Here is a 21,640-nt window from a genome sequence, read left to right as displayed (position 1 = left end):
TACTTCTAATCCCTTTAAGCACTAGTCATTTAAGCTTATCACTGGACCTCTTTAATTACCGTGGGGTATTACAAGAACAATATCTAGAACAATATCCAACAAACACAACAAAATCCGGATAGGCTTCCTTCTTCCTCTATTTCATCTATCTCATCTCATCAATTTTTCCCACCAATTCAGATCTTTCATTGCAATCGGGTATTGAACTCTCCCTTTGATTCTTTTCCTCACTTCGTCCTTAATCGATTTCATCAAGTAATCTGGGCGCATCAAGAATCCATCATATCAGATTTGATGAGATTTGATGATGAATGTTTGTTGTAGGGATGAAGATGAAGATAAGGATGTCGTTTTTAGAGATTTCTAGTGATTAAGATAGAAGTTTTTAGAGGATAGGTGAAATATTTAGATTTGTAACACTACTACAGATACAGGCTATAACAACGGCTAAAAACCGTTGTTATATAAAATAGCGGACGTTGTTAAAGCGTCCGTTGTAAAAGGTTTTAACAACGGTTGGTTTTCTTAAGCAACCCGTTGTTAAAACTATTAACAACGGTTTTAAGTATCAAAACCCGTTGTGGAAAGTGTGACTCAATTTTGGTGGGAAAGTTATAACAACGGTTAATTTACAAGGAACCGTCGTTATAACTAAAGACAACGGGTTGTATCTACATAACCGTTGTTGTTTGTTTTTACAAAATAAAAAAAATTAAATTAAATATTACTAGATGCATGCATAATTACGGGGCCCGTTATAATTCCGATGCATGCATTATTACTGCCATCCCTGTACTGTGCATATGAATGGACAATATATGGAATGAGAAGGGTTTACATTAGATTTGAAGCAGGGAGATATGATGATTATGGCACAACTTTCTAAACAAGCATATATTATATTAATTAAAAAACAACTCAAAGGACACATTACTTAGTATAAATACATACATTATCTCAACCACCATTCCATTATCTCACTATCTTCAAACCCTAACTGCTAAAACAATCTCCAACCCCTAATTAATCTTTCAAACTAACAACTCCAAAGTTCATCAACAAAATGAACGATTACATCCTTAAAACTCTTACTATGACCGAGAACAACAACAGCTTCATCCGCCGGTTGCTCCACATCGAGGACAGTTTTAGGAGCTATCTTGTGGATGCTCAAGCCGCACTCAAGGACGCCAAAAGAAATGGTTTGACAGAGAAAGCGGTGAGTTGTTGCGGCTATATGACGATATAGCAATCACGAACGAAACCTCCAAATAGCTAAGGAGGAGAGGAGGGATATCATAGAAGAGAATAAGACTCTCTATGAAAATATAAGAATTACATTTTTAGAAATGTAATTCTTTTTTTAATTTATGTATTTATATATATATATATATATATATATATATATATATATATATATATATTAATGAATTATTAATTAAGTTTATCATGCATTCCTCTCTATCATCTTGCTTCTTCTTTGTTTTATTTTATTTAATTTGTTTTAAGAGCTAATTAAGCGAATAATAACATAATAATGATCGATAAAAACCCATCATATATACATGCAAATGAAATAATTAAAAAAAGAAAACAATGACGACGAAAGACGATGAAACCAACAAAGGACAATGAGATTTACCGATAATTAGAGAAAGTAAGAGACGATGAAACCAACAAAGTGATGGCGAGATGATAAAGCGACGATGAGAAAGAGAGAAAGAGACGATGAGAAAGTGTGTTTGTGTTTGTGTTTGTGTTTGTGTTTGTGTTTGTGTTAGGTTATGTATGTGTTTTGTGGTCAGAGCGATCTGTGTTTGTGTGGTTTATAGTATTGAAAGTATTGACAACGGTTGTTCAACAACAACCGTTGTTAAATAAGTTTTAACAAGGGTTGTAAATCAACAACCGTTGTCAAATAAGTATTAACAACAGGTTTAAAAATACCCGTTGTGATTACTTTTCACTAACTTTACGCCAATTTTGCGCCAAATTATTAACAACGGTTGTGCAAATTTAACCCGTTGTTAAAACGTATAACAACGGTTATATAACCATACCCGTTGTAATTAAGTTTAGTAAAAATCGCGCCATACATTCTACAACGTCTATTGTTATTTTCGTGCAAAAACGTTGTTAAAGGGGCGTTGTAGTTGCCTGGATTTGTAGTAGTGTAAAGAAATCAATTTGGGGGAAAATCAATTTGGAGGAAAATAATTGGGGAAAAATAATGTAGAGGTGAGAAATCAATTTGGGGGAAAATAATTTAGGGTTTTTGATCGATTAAAGGGATGAAGATGTTGAGTGATTTTTTGTTTCTCATTAAAATTAAAATAAAAGATTTCAAGAAGAAAGGTAACCGGTTTTACAGGTATCCCTTCCAAGAGATCAGTATAAGTTAAACGACGTCAAAGATAAGATTATTCTCAGTTAAACACGAGAATAGATTAATCTGAGAAGAGGAGTCATAGGATGGATTATTCCTATGAAATAACCCTTATTTAATTTGTTATTCCTTGAACTTAATTTGACTAAAATACCCTTGCCCAAGTCACCCAACTCACAAAATCAACCGAAAACCAAAGAAATAAGAATAGATGACCAGATGAAGTTTACAACTAGACCTGACAAACGAGTCAATTGAGTTGGATTTGAGTCGGGCCAATTCGTGTCTGGTCATTTTGGGTTGTCGATCATATTATCGGGTTAGTTCGGGTTGGGTCGAGTAAGTTGTTTTGGGTATTTTTCGGGTATGTTGGTTGGGTTATTTAGGGCCAGACTCATATTCGGGTCAATGGTTAAGAGAAAAAAAAAAGTACTTTAATACTATTACCTATTTTTAGTTTAATTTTGATAATTGATTCTTTATTTTAACGTAAATTATATTAAGTGTGTTTTTAAATTAGTCATTTATTTGTTCAATTAGAGTTACATTTTTCGCGACATTTTCGGGTCGGGGTTTCAGATTTGGTCATTTCTGGTCGGGTCCTAGTCAACAAAGTTCGGGTCGTGTCAGGCCAATAAAGTTTCAGGTTAAATTTTGGGAGTTGTAGTTCGGGTCAATTTTGGATCTCGGGTTAGCCTTTTCAGGTTGAGTTAATCGGGTCAGGTCGGTTTTCCAGGTCTACTTACAAGGTAAACCCGAACCAAGTCGACTTTTTTCGGGGTTTGGGCGTCCTATCATCCTAAGAAAATCCGCATGCGATCCGAAGACCGATGGCTCGAAACTAATCCCTACTAGGCTCGAAAATGAAAAATTGGATTATTTTTCATATTTAGTAGTTCATTAATTTATATATCCATCTGAGGTGAAATATTAAAAATCAATGTTTACGGGTAATTTGTCTCCAAATATTTATGGATATGAATCATTATGGATCTAATCATTTTTTTGGTCAAATTATTCAAATAAGAGAAAAACATGTTTAACAACGTTAGATAGAATTTGGGTCAAGTTTGTTAATTTTAAGTTTCGGGTCATAGTTGCTAATGACGAGTCTCAGATATTGGGTTTTTAGTTTACTAATTCAACAAGGTTAGTTTTGTCAAATCTAGTTGCAATAATAGAGTATTTGTTAAAGTGAAACTTTTTTGGCCAATTTGTCACATTTCATTAGTTTTTTTACCAACTTGTCACATGTAAAACTGTTTTTACCAATTTGGCAACAATCTTCTACTTTTTTTACCAATTTGGTAGTTGGCCGCTCTAAGGTAATGGAGTTGCCAACAAAGATTATTGACTAGAAGAGATCATATTTTCTCCTTTTTTTTTTTTTTTTATATTGGGCGTCCTGTTTTTTTTTTTTTTTTTGAGATAAGTCCTTGATATTAATATTTACGAAAATATATTTATTCAATAATTATAAAAATTATATCTATTAAATTTCTTACGGAAAATTCTTTCATATGAATATACATATCATAATATTTGTCAAGAAACCATCCCAACTAAAAATTTAAGCTAATGATTCGAGACTAGAGTTCCAAGATCAGCTTTATAATCTAACAATATTAATTACTTCCTCCCATCCAGACCAAAGGTTACAGTTGCTTTATCACACTTGTCGAGACACGTTTTGTAACGTGCATATCTTTAGTTACACATTATTAAAAATTATAAAAATTTGATATTCTTATAGCATTCATGACGATAAATCAAACAAGATCTCACACTATATTTTTGTCTTATAGATTAAGAATAATATCAAAGATTCCCTACTACTTAATAAATAGTCTAAAAAGAAATGTGAACCTTTGTGCGGATGGGAGGAAAGACATATTTTGAGAAATACTGAAGAGTAGTGATTATTTCAATCAAAATAAAAGAATGAGGACAGATATAAAAGAAGATATAGGGAGTATTCATTTTCCATATCAAGGCAAGACAATAAGAGTGGTGAACAACTCTTAAGGTAATAGAGTTGAACACCTTTAGGAAGAGGATAACACGTCTAAAATCACGCTAAAGCCAGCTTCAATCTTATCTTTATTTGCAAACTTTAATTTCATTATTTACATATATTCCCCTAAATAAGGGTTTCACAATTCAAGACTATATATTACCAACTAATTTTTCTTGTGTTGTAAATCAATATTTCCCACCAATTTCCTGTCCTTTCTTTTCTCCTAAAAAAACAAAAAATAATTCTTCTTTGATTTCCACCTATACCTTGAATAACATCATAACCAATTTAATTTCCTAACAACTTTTGTTTTCATATTTTTTTTTCATCTTCGCATCTATTTTTCACAGGAGTCATTTCTCCTATTGAATGATGTTGAAATAATGGTTTTTTAGCCCTACATTCTTACATATCCAAGTGCTATTAATTCTTTAGCTATATTCGTTTGCGTAATTAGTTGTACGATAGCTTATCTGTTTCTCGTGTTTGAGATAAATTTGAAAATGGATCCAGCTGAACTTAAGAGGGTATTTCAAATGTTCGACCGTAATGGAGATGGGAAGGTGACAAAAAAGGAATTAAGTGACTCCCTACAAAACTTGGGAATATTCATTCCAGATAAAGAGCTAACACAAATGATTGAAAAGATTGACGAGAACCATGATGGGTTCGTGGACATGGACGAGTTTGGTTCGTTATACCAAACGATAATGGACGAAAAGGATGAAGAGGAAGACATAAGGGAGGCATTCAACGTGTTTGATCAAAATAGAGACGGATTCATCACGGTGGAGGAGCTAAGATCAGTCCTACAATCCTTAGGGTTGAAGCAAGGACGGACAATTGATGATTGCAAGAAGATGATAAGCAAGGTGGATGCTGATGGAGATGGTATGGTTAATTATAGTGAGTTTAAGCAAATGATGAAAGGTGGTGGATTTGCTGCTTTAGGTTCATAGATTTACTTGCTTTTCATTTTCTCCACCCAAATCAAAATGAACAACTTTGTACGAATGCCTATATGCAAAAATTATTGAACAAATCCTAACTTGCTTCATGTGGATATCTTGTTCCATAATTGGGCTCATATAGATAGGATTGTTATATGGTACAACATGATTATTACGACTTTTATTTAAGTGTATACCATATTAATATACGGTCGTATAATGATCATATTTGAGTTTTTATGGTTATAACTAGAGCTGGCAAAAGTTGACCCGACCCGCCCGAAACTCGATCCGATACAACCCGAAAATTGGGTGAACCGAAACCGAACTGACCCGATCCGAACCGACCCGATAACCGATAGCAGCCTTATTTTTTCCAACCCGAACCCGACCTGAACCGACCCGACCCGATCCGTGACCCGATATTTTCTCAACCCGATAATGAACTAGCTTAATAATGGTTTAAATAACACCAAATTGACATTCATCTTAATTATTTTAACTTAAAAGTACAATTAATACACCTACCCATTGTTTAAATATAAAATAACCATCTAAAACTAAATATATAAGATAAAATATATGCTGATATCTGACCCGACACTGACCCACTAATGACCCGACCCGACTTGCCACCCGTTGATGACCCGACCTGATCAAGATGACCCGACATGAAGCGAACCGACCTAAACCCGTCACTGACCCGACATAACCCGAAACCGATATGACCCGACCCGCCTTGACCTGACCCATAACCGACCCGAGTGACCCGATTACCACCTCTAATTATAACTAAAGTGTTGCTCTTTCTTTTACATGATTTACTCAATCATGTACATTATTTCTCATTTACCTTTCTCAATTCAACAACTCACTTTTTTTTTATGCTACTCCCTCCAATTCTATGTATTTTTCCCTTTGTTCGTGGGCACGGAAATTAAGGAGAAGAATAAAATAAGAGTAAAAAGTTTGGTAGAGTTTGGTAATTGAAGAGAGGGATGAATAATTATGAGTTAAATAAGAAATGGTGGGGCCAAAACATTAAGGAAAGTAATAAAATATGAGGAAAATAGTTGGGTGGGGTTTGGTGATAGGAGGGAAAAATGAATAAAATAAGAGTAAAAGTTTCCAAAATAAGAAAGAGGAAGAAAACCTGAATAATCCGTTTTAGGAAATAGGGAAGAATATATAGAATAGGAGGGAGTATTTTATTTTTCTCCCTTTGAACTTCCTCAACCACTCAACTACCACCATGTCACTCCCCTACCCTACACGACCGTCTCTCCTGATGCACTTCCTCACCACAATAAGTCTTGCTTGCGACGGGTCGGATCTTGCGACGGGTATTATGTGAGTGGAAATGGGTAGAGGGGACAAGGTGGGCACCCACCCCATGTGCTTTGTCTCTCACCTTTATGGGTTGTGTGTGAGAGAATATGGTACCCGTCTCTTATTTGTGACGGATACCTCCGTCACAAATAAGAATTTGCGTCCTCCCCAAGGCCACGCCAACTAATCTCTTATAGAAATGAAATTCCACTAATCTAATAGGAGAGCAACTTATATTCTAATTGATCAGATATATTTGAATCACTAAAAATTTGGAAGTCATGTTGATGTCATATTTGTTTAGCGTCACTATTTTGCTTCAATTGCAATGAGTAGAGGCGGTTCTGAAGGGGTACAGGAGGTTCACTTGCATCTCCTTTGTTCTGAAATATTTACTAGTTAGGGGTAAGGATAATCAAATATTTAGTGGTGCAGTGGTTGAATACTTGTTTGTATTTGTTTGGTCATGAGTTCGACCCGTGTGGCTGTCATTTTTGCACTTTTATCTCATTTAGTTATAAATTGTGTGTCTTTAATGCTATTTAATGCCTAGTTTAGTCTTTCATTTGACTACTTACTTGGGCACTTTTATCTCATTTAGTTATAAATTGTGTGTCTTTAATGCTATTTAATGCCTAGTTTAGTCTTTCATTTGACTACTTACTTGGATTATATTATAATAAAACGTACTCTTTTCACATTAAACAACCAGATACTCACAAATTTATATCGAGTATTTTATTTATACCTACTCGAATTATTTAGATCCAATTTTATTGTAATTTAGTGTTTTACTTTAGCCTCACTAATTTTTAATGTTTAAATTTTAGTTCATATCGCCGAAATCATTGTTAAATTTTTGCATCCCCAATGATCAAATCATATAATCGCCCTTGGCAATGAGCCATACCTATCCCTATCACGAGCCTTTTATCTGTTAAAATCCTAATTGAATTTCTTTGCCTTAATTAAAATAATAAAATAATTTGTTGATAAAACAGAATAATTAGTTGTGTGATACGATCAATAAATTGAAGTATATGGAAGAAACTAGTTTAGAACCCATGCAAAATTGCACCGACATATACAGGATAATATTGCATAAATAAATTTTAAAATTTATGGTGTGACATTGAATTATTAGTTTGATCATACATTCGGTATAAATGTTTAATATTATATGGTAAAATATGTGTTGTGAACAAATATGTTTAATACCGATAATCAATTTTTTTTTTTGGTGAAATGTGAGTATAATATATAAAAAAAAAACCGATCAAAGTTACAAGACACACTTATATCAAACATGAGTGCTAACAACAAGTGCTAATACTCATCAACTGTCAACTATGACAAAAAGAAACAAAAGAAACCAGGAGATACATGACTTAAACAAGAGGAGCCAGACATTTCAATTTTTGTGTCAGGGCCAAGATGGCTCATCTGATAACAAATTTTGATTCAGGCGACGACAAGGGCCGGACCATGACCTATATGTTCGTCAGGGCTGATTCTATTGCCCCTAATCTGAACTATCTCAGCTATTCAGGAGTGGAGGGTGGTAAGTATTTCCCTGTATATAATCAGAACATAATGATTTATACGTAAATTCTAATACGAGCTTACTTGTATTGTTTCATAGTGGTTGATTGGGCTTGTGATCCTTATGCTGAAGGGTCGGCTGATCGTATTGGAGGCTTCATGGCTCTGCGAGAGGAAGAGAGGACTTGACCTGCTTGCCTTGGCCACGAACCTTTGCCTCGTTTTAGGAAGGCTAAGCTGAGTAATTACAAGGCTGCCAAAGGTGCTAAGGCTTCTGGGGCCTCAGCTTCTGGAAGTAAGTTTCGTTTTCCTGTGACAATTTTTAAGTTGAACATATGTTAGTATCGCTGATATAGGGTATGGTCGTGTAGCTACCAGGGCTTCTGTAAGGATCGCCGGGTTTGGACCGACAAAAGTGAAGGCAGGGATTTCTCAAATCACTAGGGAGAAGTCTCGAAGTAAGGAGGCTAAAGGGAGTGACAATACTCTCCAGATTCAGGTCCCTACTCATCAGACTGAACTGGTGCCTCCCATGCAGGCTGTGGGTGACCTTGGTGAGTCCAGGCAGGCCAATAAAAGGAAAAGGCAGGAGGAGGTTCCTGAAGGAGTTGGGGCTGTTGGTGAAGGTGTAAGCGAGGTCAGGGCGGGGCTTGGTGATGTTCAGTTTGCCAAGGAGCAGATCTAAGCTTATTCTTTCTTGGTTTACGGTCCCTATTCCATGTACCAGGCTAACGAATCATCTGCCCAGGCTGTGGATGCTGTGTACCATTCCAAGGACTGTGCTGCTAACCTAATTGCCATGCTACAGGGAGTATAATTCTTTCTTCCTGGTCTTCTTTCTTTCTTTAACTTTAGCCTTGCTCTTTCATACCTGATCATGATTTTATACAGAATGTGAATGACATGTTGAGGGGTGCTTGTGAGTTGAAGTCTTCTAATGCCAAGAATAGCGTCCTGGACTGGGAGGTGCAGAAATTGAAGAAGGATGTTGAGGTCCTGAAGACTGACATAGAAGCGCTGAAGGAGGAAAATGAGGTCCTGAAGAAAACGAATAAGGCAGGCAAAGCCAAATTGTTCGTTGAAGTTTCCAAGCTAGGCTCTGATCAGAATGCAGTGAAGTCTGCCCAGGCAAAACTTGCTACCATTGAGAATGAGCTTAAAGCTAAAAAGAAGGCTATGCAGGAGGTTCTGAAAGCAAATGATGAGCTGGCTGTTGAGAGGGACATGGTGCAAGGTAGGTACAAGGATGTTGCCGTACTTGTTTGGCAAAGGTCGGGTTGATCCTATGAAGGAGCCTGTTGAAGTAAGGCCATATTGGAATCCTGAGCAGGAGATGACTGACCTTAATGCTGCCTATCCTGATCTTCACAAACTTCATGCTGATGATGAGGTTGACTCTCCTCCGACAAAGGACATGGGTGACTCTGGCGAAGATGGAGCTGATGAGGATGATGATGAGAAAGACACGGCTGATGAAGGGATTGGTTATGCTACTGCCTCCAAGGCAGGTTAAAAATTTTCTTAGGAGTGTGTGTCCTCGACAATAATGCGATCACATGTTTAAATCTCATATTAAGAATGCTAAGGAAAAATAATATTTTATTGTCAACTGATCCACATTAATCGGTAATGATTGGCTGACTAGAGTTTGACATTACTGTCGTGTGACGGTGGTGATCAGTTGATCCCTTAAGGTCATACCTCTAGGGAAACATTCTTAATTGATTAATTAATTAATTAATTGTATGATTGATATAAGTTAATTAATTCCTTAAAATTGAACAAATGATTTTGTGAGTGAGATTACGTATCTTATTGTAATTCGATTAAATAAGGTTCGTATTAAGTAATTAAATTGTTTTATTACTTAGGTTTATTTATTGTTTATGAAAAAATTAAAATAAGGATGAATGGTTTATTATAAATACAAGTTGTTGTGATTTATAATTCTATGACCCATTTTAAGTGCTTGTAATTGTGAATTACTAGTTAATTTTTGTATGTGATTTATTTTGTTTATATAATGATTTTTAATAAGTTAAAAATGCACTATTTAAATTACATGTCTAGTAACATGTCCAAAATATCACACTACAGAAATTGACATTTTACAAACTTAAAATGGACCCATTTTAATTGGGTGTGCCGTGTAAATGGGGATTATAGGGGTTAGTTGTGTTTTGTTTATTTAATTAAATGGAAATATAATCATAACCTACAAATGATAGGTTTGCATGCCTAAACTCTTGAGAAGAGAAACTTGCAAAAGCATTGGGCACTCTTCTCCTATGCTACCCGGCCACCCTTGTGAATTGGGAGAGTTTTTCTCTTCTAATTTACACAATTCATTCATATAAGATTATTACTTTGTTAATAACTTATCTCTCTAATTGTTTTGAACATACAAGAAAGAAAAATCTCACAATCTCTAATATTATTTCTCTCATTACTAGAAGTAGTAACTTAATAATATTAGTTGTTATTTTAAGACACAAATACTAATTTCTAGTAACAAAATTAGTACTTGTATTAAGAGTGATTTCCTTGGTGCAATCCTTGAGGAGTAGTGATACGAAAATTAAGCGGAAGCGGTTTAAAGAATAAGGAACAATAAAGAAAAAAGGATATTTGCTTCAAAATCTGGTAAGATTTTGAAACAATGTGATATTTGCTCAAAACAGACCTATGCTTTGAACAATGGTGACCGATGTAGCAAATCGCGTGCTAGTCGATCTAGTTTAAGCCTGAAAACGCGTCAGACAGAAACCTTTTTGGAACGAAACGCGTCGATCCTATGTTTACAGAACTTGTAAACATAAACAAAGCAACAGCTTTAATTTTAATTCAATATCATAATCTAAGTTTAAAACGTAGCACACCCTATGCCTTATATAGGCTTACAATCATCTAACCCTAGTACCTTTAGGAGATATTATTCTTGTACAATAAGAAAACTAACTTTAGGAAAGAAATAACAGAAAGCAGAAATAAGTAAGCTTCCTAAAAACTAGTAATAATCTAACTAGGAAATAAACTAGTCCTAATGGTTTATGGAAAACCTTTATTTTGTATCATACTCCCTTTCTTCAAAAGAATCGTCCCGATTCTTAGAACCATGGAATCCACCGGGATCGAATACAATCCTAACAAATTCAGATGCAAAATTGACTAAGAACATGAAGTTATTCGTGAAAATCATTGCTCTCCTTTTCAGCTCGTCATCTTCAATGCAACAGCCTTCAAGCTTATCCATCTTTTCCCATATGAGCTTGTGCCTTCCACCCCACCACCCTCCTTGCACGACATCAAGCTTTAATCCTTTTAAATCACCTATGTCAACTACAGGAATCCGGTTCCTAAAATAATTATGCCCATCAGCATTACCAAATAATTTTCCATTGATGCACTTATTAACTAGATCTTGTTTTTGAAAAATAACATCACCATTAACCTCAATTGTCTCTTCATCATTATAATCATCAAAAATAGGAGGCAATTTCGGATCAAACTTGACATTCTCCTCGTAGATGCTTTGACTTGAGAATACTCCCGACATGTCTTCTTCTTTTTGCTCCTTGATTTTTTTTCAGTTTTTTTGTAACCTTCACGCTTTGAATAACAAGTTACTAGAAACTTTTTCCTGAGATGCAAAACCGATTAACCCTCAAACTACCTGCTTGAGTTTAACCCTTGAACTCCAATCGCAATCAGAAATTCAACTAATAACTTGGTTTTGACACGCCTAGGACCGTCTAGATTTGAGGAAATCAAGAGCCGAAGCTCTGATACCACTTATGATACGAAAGTTGCGCGGAAGCGGTTTAATAGGATAAGGAACAATAAAGAAAAAAGGATATTTGCTTCAAAATCTGGTAAGATTTTGAAACAATGGGATATTTGCTCAAAACAGACCTATGCTTTGAACAATGGTGACCGATGTAGCAAATCGCGTGCTAGTCGATCTAGTTTAAGCCTGAAAACGCGTCAGACAGAAACCTTTTTGGAACGAAACGCGTCGATCCTATGTTTACAGAACTTGCAAACATAAACAAAGCAACAGCTTTAATTTTAATTCAATATCATAATCTAAGTTTAAAACGTAGCACACCCTATGCCTTATATAGGCTTACAATCATCTAACCCTAGTACCTTTAGGAGATATTATTCTTGTACAATAAGAGAACTAACTTTAGGAAAGAAATAACAGAAAGCAGAAATAAGTAAGCTTCCTAAAAACTAGTAATAATCTAACTAGGAAATAAACTAGTCCTAATGGTTTATGGAAAACCTTTATTTTGTATCAAGTAGATTCCACTATTGAATCTAAGGGTTTTTGTTGGACCACTTGTATTTACTTAAGAAGACTAATTGGTAGGAGACCGATTAGTATAATCCATTCGGCCCTCAATGTAAGATTATTCCTTTTTTTCTGACTTTGAATTTTAATGTTTTGCATGCATAAGATCCTTTTAGTTTATGATTTAACTAATAAACACATTGTTATTAGAAGTGTCTAATAAGAGATTAATAAATCTAACAATTGGTATCAGAGCAAGAGTTGTTGCATGCATAATCGGTTTAGTTTTTCCGAGTTAAAATGTTAACATATAAAACTTGTATTTTGATTTATGATGATAAAGGCTACGAAATTTTTTGCATGAATAACATTCTGGTCCTAAATTGATTTTAGGTCATTTTGATGATTTATGGTATTTTATTGCTCTTTAATATGATTTTTAGTATTTTTATTACATTTTATTGAATAAAATATCACTTAAAATGCTAAAATTAGTTTGACTATGATTCTGACCTTGAAATATTTACATGACCTCACATGCATATTTTACACATTGTATGTAAAATTTCGTATAAAATGGCTTTATATTGCATGTTTTATGATTTTTAGATGATAAAAATTGATTAAATAAAGGTATTTTGGTTAAAAATGGTTAGACTTCGTTAATGACTTTGAAATTTTAGTATGTTGTCACATGAAACATTTACACACTGTACTTAAACTATGGGATGAAATGGTTTTATTTTGCATGATTTATGATTTTTAGATATAAAAATCACATAAATAGTGACTATTTTAGCAAAAATAGCTAAAATGAATTTTATGACATGAAAATTTATCCCAATGTTGTATATATGATACGAACATCAGATCTAAGATTTTATGTTAAATTTCGTATGATTTGAATGGTTATTAATTTTTATGGGATATAAATTGTAACACCCCACGTTAATTGAAGAGGTCCAGTGATAAGCTTAAATGACTAGTGCTTAAAGGGATTGGAAGTACTACTCATATCAACAAAGTGCACTTTCTTTTATGGTCATCCATGCAAAAGAATCCCTCAGTTAAGCGTGCTTGGCTGAGAGTAGTCTTAGGATGGGTGACCTCTTGGGAAGGTTCCCGGGATGCGTATGAGTGAGGACAAAATGCGCTATAAAGGACTCGTGTTGATCTGTGGGTCATGTACACAGCCTGGAGAGCTATCATAAGTAACCGCTCCCGACCCGGTTTGGGCCGGGGTGTTACATAAATTGATAAGAAGCAACTTTAATAGTCATTAATATAAAAATTCGATTTTTTGACTTAAAAATTGTCATTTCCAGGTTCTAGAAACTTATTTAGAATATTCAAAATTTTAAGTTTGATTTATTGCATAATTTTATATTTAATTTGGAATTAAAGGGTTAAAATTATGTTTTATACGATTTATTTGTGAAATAAATTAAAATAATTTAAGGGCAATTTTTTATTAAAGTTTTGGAATGTTTGGAATTTTCCAGAATATACAAAATTATGATTTTGAAATTTTCGAATTTTTATAACTTTTTGGGAATTATTTCCTTATTATTATGAATAATAGTGTTAAAGAGCAATAATAAAATATCAAGTTGAATTATTGTCAAATATTTAGTGAAGACTAAATTTTTGAGTCCTAAGAAGGTTGGGGTAATTAACTTGGACATATATTTGATTTATGTAGTATTGTGTGATTTTAATAAGTTAATAGTCACAATAATGCATAAAACCGGACCGAATATACGATATTAGCTTAAATAGGGCGATTTGGCACATCACATGGCATGTTTCATACATATATTAATGCTGCATTTTTATTATGATTGTCATATTTTAATTTTATATAATTTTGAATTATGTAATTTGTACTTAGTATGACCTTAGTTTTTAATTGATATTTCCCGAAATGAATCGGGATATCGATTCAGTTGTATTTAATGTGATCTCGTATCACTTTTATTTTTTATTTTTAGTTTTTCCTTTTATAATGTATAAAGTACAAAAGCTATGTAATTTATTTATCCCGGAGTTCCTTGAAGACGGTGTCGTTCAAGAAGGCGTTCCGACAAAGACGGTCTTGCCTTGGAATGCGTGCCAAATGAAGTTCAAGGGACCAAAGGAGTTGGTTTCCGAATTTGTAAAATAGTTTATTAGATTTACTATTTTAGGAAGGCCATACTAGGATTTTATCTTTTTGCTTTGCATTTCTTTTATATGTTTGCATGCATAGCCGAATTGCCATAACTACACATGCATATTATTTTATCGAGTCATCGACCGTGTCAATTATGATTATCGTAGTTCACCGCTTTGGTTCACTTAAAACGAGATAGATAATAAATTCACATGACCTCTCATTAAATAATAATTGAGAATTAGCCTTACGAAATAGTAGAACCACTGAATCCCAATTTCATAAGGAAGTAGGCTCGGCTCACCGGGGTGCTAAACTTGTTACGTTGGGTAAGTGGGTAGTAAAATGTTATTACATCGAAATTTGGATTGAGCTCAACGGACGTATTCGTGACCGTAGTCGCATGTGTTCCGGGCTAAAGATAAATATTAAAGTAATTTTATCGACCGAGAATTCTAGAAGTAGAATCGATTAAAGAGTTAATCCACCGAGTTATATTAACTATGGGATGAATCGGCTCACCGTGTTTATAATAGTTGGGTACATGTCACTATATAAATGCTTAAAACTTGTTTAAAATGTTTACAAGTATTATTAAAATGATAGATGTTTAGTAATTCCTTCACTTCCTATTTTGTAGTCGAAACTGTTTTCTCAATTGCAATGGCAACTCCAATTTCATCCGCAACCACTAGTTCGAACACTCTCACCAATGTTTCATGGCTCCGATCCTTCATGGGTCGTTGTAAATTAGAAAAGAATGGGTCCAACTTCGCCGATTGGGACGCTCAACTTTGCTTGGCCGCGGAGGGTGACGACAAACTTCGTTACCTTACCGAGGCCTCTCCCGCCGCACCTAACGCTAGGTCTACTCCCGCCACTAGGCAAGCCTATGAGACTTACCAAAAAGGAGTCGTCCGCGATAAAAAATGTGTTGATCTTCTCTATGGAGGCCGAACTCCAAAGAAGTGCTATAAAGTTTAGCACCGCATATGAGATCTATACGAAGCTTGTGACCATGTTTTCACAAGCTCAGAGGATCATTCAATATGAAGCGGCATCCGCATTCTTTGATCTCAACATCAAGGAGGGCCAAAAGGTTAGCCCTCATGTGCTCAAGTTGATGGAGCATGTTGAGACCTTAAAAATGCAAAAGGTAGAAATTTCCGAGGAACTCATCATTGATCGAATTCTTCATTCCTTGAACAAGGTTAAGGCATATGTTCAATTCAGGGTGAATTTTAATATGCAAAACTTGAAAGTTTCCCTCGATGAATTGCACAAAATACTTGTGCAAGTCGAGAGGGACATGGGGCTAAGTGTTAGCACCACCAAGGATGTGCTCAACATTAATCATAAGAGCAATGGGAATTTCAAGAAAGGTGGCAACAAGGAAAAGAAGCAAACTCCCTACAAGAACAAAGGAAAGGCTTGTGAAGCTAACTCCTCTAAGCCAAAGAAGGGTGCCCCGTCTGGGGACAAATGCCACTATTGTAATGGTGTTGGGCATTGGAAGAGAAATTGTCCAAAGTACCTTGGCGATATAAAGTCTGGAAAGGTTATTCCAGTAGGTAAATAACTATCCCTATCTTTTATGTTTCGATCTCAACTTTGCTATTTTGATACAAGTTGTGATGATTACCCTTCTTATTGTAATTAGGGCATCCAAGCAAGGACAAGGGCAAAGAAAAACAAGCCCAGAAGATCTTGAGGGAAGCTAGATGTAGCCGCCCATGGTGCTAGATCGATGGAAGCTTAGCTTTATTTTGCTTTGTCTTTATTTTCATGTTGCATTTTGAAATTTTAGAACTATTTTAATTTCCTCGTTCGACTTGGAAATTTTGTTGTTTCCTTAAACAATGGTTGTATTTTGGATATTGGTGACTTGGTTTGCAACCCAAGTCACTTACTTTATCGTATCGCTTGTTCTAAAATTTGTCATCATACACTACTTGCATCTAGAAACATAAGATTATCGACTTAAATTGATCAAATAGACAATTATAATGATTGAGTCATTATATGTCCATGAGCTATGAATTCGATTCTCCTTATGCCATTGTGATGAAAGTCACAACTTACTTATATAAGATCAATTATAAAGTTATATTGAGTTATTGAACTCACACTAGGGAATATTGCCAACCTTATTTTTACAGCTATCAAGTTTAAATCATCTAGTCTATCTTATTTTTCCAAATTGTCTCAAACAAATCACTATAAAGTTGATATGTGATATGTTTTCCTCCTTCACCATCATTGTTTGTGGCTTAAAAGCTATCTTTGGAGAAAAAAATGCTTTTCTCCTAAAGATATAGTGGGAGTGAATCTAGCCACAAACCTTGATTAGAAGGGAACTACGTGAGGAGACCAAAAGAAGATGTTCTTAAGGGAACTACGTGAGGAGACCAAAAGAAGATGTTCTTAGAATATAAGATTTTGATCTATGGAGGGATATAACTAGAGATTTTAAAATTCGATATTTTACTTAAGAGCCTCATGAAACTAAAAATGGAATCTATGCAAGTAAATAGATTTATTTGAGATTGTTGAGACCAATCCAAAGTAAATAGAAATTTATGATTAAGAGTTGCATAGAGAGGCATGTCGATGTCTACGAAAGCTAAGCTAATTGTTAACTAGACCAAAAGAAGATATTCTTAAGGGAACTACGCGAGGAGACCAAAAGAAGATGTTCTTGGAATATAAGATTTTGATATATAGAGGGATATAACTAGAGATTTTAAAATTCGATATTTTACTTAAGAGCCTCATGAAACTAAAAATGGAATCTATGCAAGTAAATAGATTTATTTGAGATTGTTGAGGCCAATCCAAAGTAAATAGAAATTTATGATTAAGAGTTGTATAGAGAGGCATGTCGATGTCTACGAAAGCTAAGCTAATTGTTAACTATGCTAAAGATTCAAATCATTGCTATACCTCATTATGAAAATAAGTAAGGTATTGAAACCACTTTCCAGATGGGCATTTTTAAGGGGATATGTGAATAACATTTATGGTTTTAACTAATACTTAGAAGAGCAATGATCATTCCAATTCATGTAATGTTTCGAATGAGTTGTCAATAACGAGACATGTGAGATTGAGTGGGAGTTAGTAACAGTCATGTTTGGACATGAAGTTTATTGGGAGCAATCATCCTTTATGAATTGTATAACATGTTACTCATTGGGAATGACGAGCAAATACTGTCCTTCATTAAGAAGTATTTAAGTTTTCAATTCTAGATGAAATTAGACATTATGCAAATCTATTAAAACATGGGATGTTGGATTGGCACTTAGATGGGTATCTTTTGTTGATAATGATCCTTCATCTTAATAATATCAACCAGTTAAGTAGGTTGTTCATATTGATGAATAATTGAATCATCATAGAGTTATGATCATTCACATGAACCTAAGAACTGTTGCCTACATGGAATCGATTACTAATGTTTCCGCCATTAAAATTATCATGTATGCCAAATGCACATGTCTTAGATGAATCGCATGCTTGGAGCATGATGAGTCGATAACAAGTTAACCCAAATGAGAGTCATTGGTATGCCTTAAGGAACCGTCATGAATTTTCAAGGAGAACTCATGCTCTGTTCTGATGTTTGGAAGTATATTAAGTTGTGTGTTAAAAGGATACACAAGCTCAAGTTTCCAAACTCATTTGGATTTGTAAAAATCCTAGGCTGGTTTTATTGACCTAAGGAGTAAATGACTAGAAAGGGTATTTTATTGTCATTCATTGCAAGATACTACGAAATGAACCTAAGTACGTTGTGATTAGGTGGCCTGCCTTGATGACTATGAGTAGTATTGTCCACAAATATCCACATCACAGGTTATGTGATAATAATGGGAGCTTCTTTCAAGTTAAAGAACCTGAATCTCGTATGAAAACTTGACGTGTACTTAGTAAAATTCATGCTATAAGGGATAACATGAAATTGAAGGAAATCACAATTCACAAAGTTTGAACACTTGGACACATGGTATGTTCAAAAGCTAAACTTTTATTGTGTTTGGCAAGTGCATAAGTACACTTATGATTATAAGACATAGAGTAGTAATATGGTATTGACTACTCGTGTGTGATAATCACATTTATCGTTTGAGCTATCGTTAACTCACCTTGTATTTTGTTACATCCAAATGGGTTGTTGAGACAATTTTGAAGCCCATTAAAGTGAACTGGATTAATATAGTATTTTCCCCTAGTTACTTATATGAGGTGACAACTCGAAGTAACTGGAGTGTGATGCAATTGATGGCAAGTTCAAGTGCCATAGAGTCATGAGAGATGACTAGTCGATCACATAGACAGACTGTGAGGGACACTCTGTCGGGCTTCTGACCGCTTATAGAGTTCTGGAAATTTTTATAGCCTGGTCGTGGCGAGAGCTACTATAGTATTCTTATGAGTCGATTCTTTGACTAAAGACTGTTCGCCTAAGATAGCACAGTTTCAGAGTGACTTTAATTTGTGTTCTACGACCTTCGTAATTGGGGTCTTATGGGCATGTTTTGGGTCATGATGAGTTGTGGCTATTCGAAAGGAACAATGCGATAGGAATTGTCCATCCCCGTCAGAGTTATCTTATATCTCAAGGCCACTCGAGGAGTAATGAACTGGAAATGCGTGGCCACGCTAGGAAGGTATCTATGGTAGATAATTTCGGTCTGACAGTTATTCTCCAGATCAAGGAAACCACTCTTGATATGATCAAATGCAAGTACGACCTGCAAGACACCTTGCATTGAGTGGGAGATAGTAATAGGACAAGAGAATTGGTGACGCACACTTGTCGCAGACAAGTGGGAGATTGTTGGAGTATGTGTCCTCGACAATAATGCGATCACATATTTAAATCTCATATTAAGAATACTAAGGGAAAGTAATATTTTATTGTCAACTGATCTACATTAATCGGTAATGATTGGCTTACTAGAGTTTGACATTATTGCCGTGTGACGGTGGTGATCAGTTGATCCTTTAAGGTCATACCTCTAGGGAAACATTCTTATTTGATTAATTAATTAATTGTATGATTGATATAAGTTAATTAATTCCTTAAAATTGAACAAATGATTTTGTGAGTGAGATTACGTATCTTATTGTAATTCGATTAAATATGGTTCATATTAAGTAATTAAATTGTTTTATTACTTAGGTTTATTTATTGTTTATGAAACAATTAAAATAAGGATGAATGGTTTATTATAAATACAAGTTATTGTGATTTATAATTCTATGACCCATTTTAAGTGCTTGTAATTGTGAATTACTAGTTAATTTTTGTATGTGATTTATTTTGTTTATATAATGATTTTTAATAAGTTAAAAATGCATTATTTAAATTACATGTATATTAACATGTCCAAAATATCACACTACACAAATTGACATTTTACAAACTTAAAATGGACCCATTTTAAATGGGTGTGCCGTGTAAATGGGGATTATAGGGGTTAGTTGTGTTTTCTTTATTTAATTAAATGGAAACATAATCATAACCTACAAATGATAGGTTTGCATGCCTAAACTCTTGAGAAGAGAAACTTGCAAAAGCATTGGGCACTTTTCCCCTATGCTACCCGGCCACCCTTGTGAATTGGGAGAGTTTTTCTCTTCTAATTTACACAATTCATTCATATAAGATTATTACTTTGTTAATAACTTATCTCTCTAATTGTTTTGAACATACAAGAAAGAAAAATCTCACAATCTCTAATATTATTTCTCTCATTACTAGAAGTAGTAACTTAATAATATTAGTTGTTATTTTAAGACACAAATACTAATTTCTATTAACAAAATTAGTACTTGTATTAAGAGTGATTTCCTTGGTATAATCCTTGAGGAGTAGATTCCACTATTGAATCTAAGGGTTTTTGTTGGAGCACTTGGATTTACTTAAGAAGACTAATTAGTAGGAGACCGATTAGTATAATCCATTCGGCCCTCAATGTAAGATTAATCGTTTTCTTCTTACTTTGAATTTTAATATTTTGCATGCATAAGATCCTTTTAGTTTATGACTTAACTAATAAACACATTGTTATTAGAAGTGTCTAATAAGAGATTAATGAATCTAACAGTAAGGCCCTTCCCATACAGGGGCAAGTTTGCCTGCGGTCTTGTCTTTTGTATTTGGAAAAATGTTTCGTAGGACTATGTCCCCTTTCCCTGAATACCCTGATATGAACATTCTTGTTGTAGCTTCTGGCTACTGTTTGTTGATAGGATGCTATTCTGATCCTGGCTGCATCTCTTAGTTCTTCAGCCAAGGTCAGGCTATCTTGCATTAACGGCTTGTTTTCCTCGATAGTATTCAGGCTACATATGGAGGTAGGCACATGAATTTCTGCTGGAATGACTGCCTCACAGCCATAGACCAGGGAGTAGGGTGTCTTGCTAGTTGATGTTTTAGGTGTAGTTCTGTCAGACCAGAGGACTAGAGGGAGTTCTTCAGTACATCTGCCTTTTCTTTGCTTTAGCTTCTTTTTCAGGCAACTGATCACTACTTTGTTGCTGGTTTTGGCCTGAACGTTTGGTTTTGGATAGCCAGGTGTAGCCAGGTTGATGTTCCATTGTGCACAGAAGGCCATTGTTCTCTTTCCCACGAATTGTGTGCCGTTGTCACAAACTATTTCTGAGGGGATGCTATAACGACATATGATATTTCTCTTGATAAATGATATGACATCATTTTCTTTGACTTGCCTGTATGAATCAGCTTCTATCCACTTTGAAAAGTAATCAGTCATAGCCAACATATAAAAGTTTTTTCCTAGGGCCTTGTGGTAATTTGCCTACAATGCCCATCCCCCATTTCATGAATGGTCAGGGAGCTGAGATGGAATGTAGAAGTTCAGATGGCTGGTGAATAAACGGAGAGTGAAGCTGGCATGCCTCACATTTCAAGCCGTATGCCAGGCAATCGGCCCTT

At 34.7% G+C, this 21,640-nt stretch overlaps 2 protein-coding genes across 2 annotated transcripts; one reads left to right on the top strand and one right to left on the bottom strand.

Annotated features, from left to right (window-relative positions):
• Nucleotides 1-4,391: 4,391 nt before the first annotated feature.
• On the top strand, nt 4,392-5,587 carry LOC141608649 (calmodulin-like protein 3). The gene has a single exon (XM_074427994.1). It carries the CDS (start codon nt 4,907-4,909, stop codon nt 5,360-5,362), a length of 456 nt encoding a protein of 151 aa, XP_074284095.1. The 5' UTR covers nt 4,392-4,906; the 3' UTR covers nt 5,363-5,587.
• A 15,175-nt stretch (nt 5,588-20,762) lies between these two features.
• Nucleotides 20,763-21,299, bottom strand: LOC141653937 (uncharacterized). The gene has a single exon (XM_074461803.1). It carries the CDS (start codon nt 21,297-21,299, stop codon nt 20,763-20,765), a length of 537 nt encoding a protein of 178 aa, XP_074317904.1.
• Between the last annotated feature and the right edge of the window lie 341 nt (nt 21,300-21,640).

The sequence above is a fragment of the Silene latifolia genome, chromosome 1 (assembly GCF_048544455.1).
Source record: "Silene latifolia isolate original U9 population chromosome 1, ASM4854445v1, whole genome shotgun sequence".
In the NCBI taxonomy this organism is placed as follows: domain Eukaryota; kingdom Viridiplantae; phylum Streptophyta; class Magnoliopsida; order Caryophyllales; family Caryophyllaceae; genus Silene; species Silene latifolia.
This window is presented reverse-complemented; position numbering and strand designations above follow the sequence as displayed.

Excerpts from the sequence above, each read along its gene's own strand:
- LOC141653937 (XM_074461803.1), bottom strand. The coding sequence starts at position 21,299 with ATGGCCTTCTGTGCACAATGGAACATCAACCTGGCTACACCTGGCTAT.
- LOC141608649 (XM_074427994.1), top strand. The coding sequence starts at position 4,907 with ATGGATCCAGCTGAACTTAAGAGGGTATTTCAAATGTTCGACCGTAAT.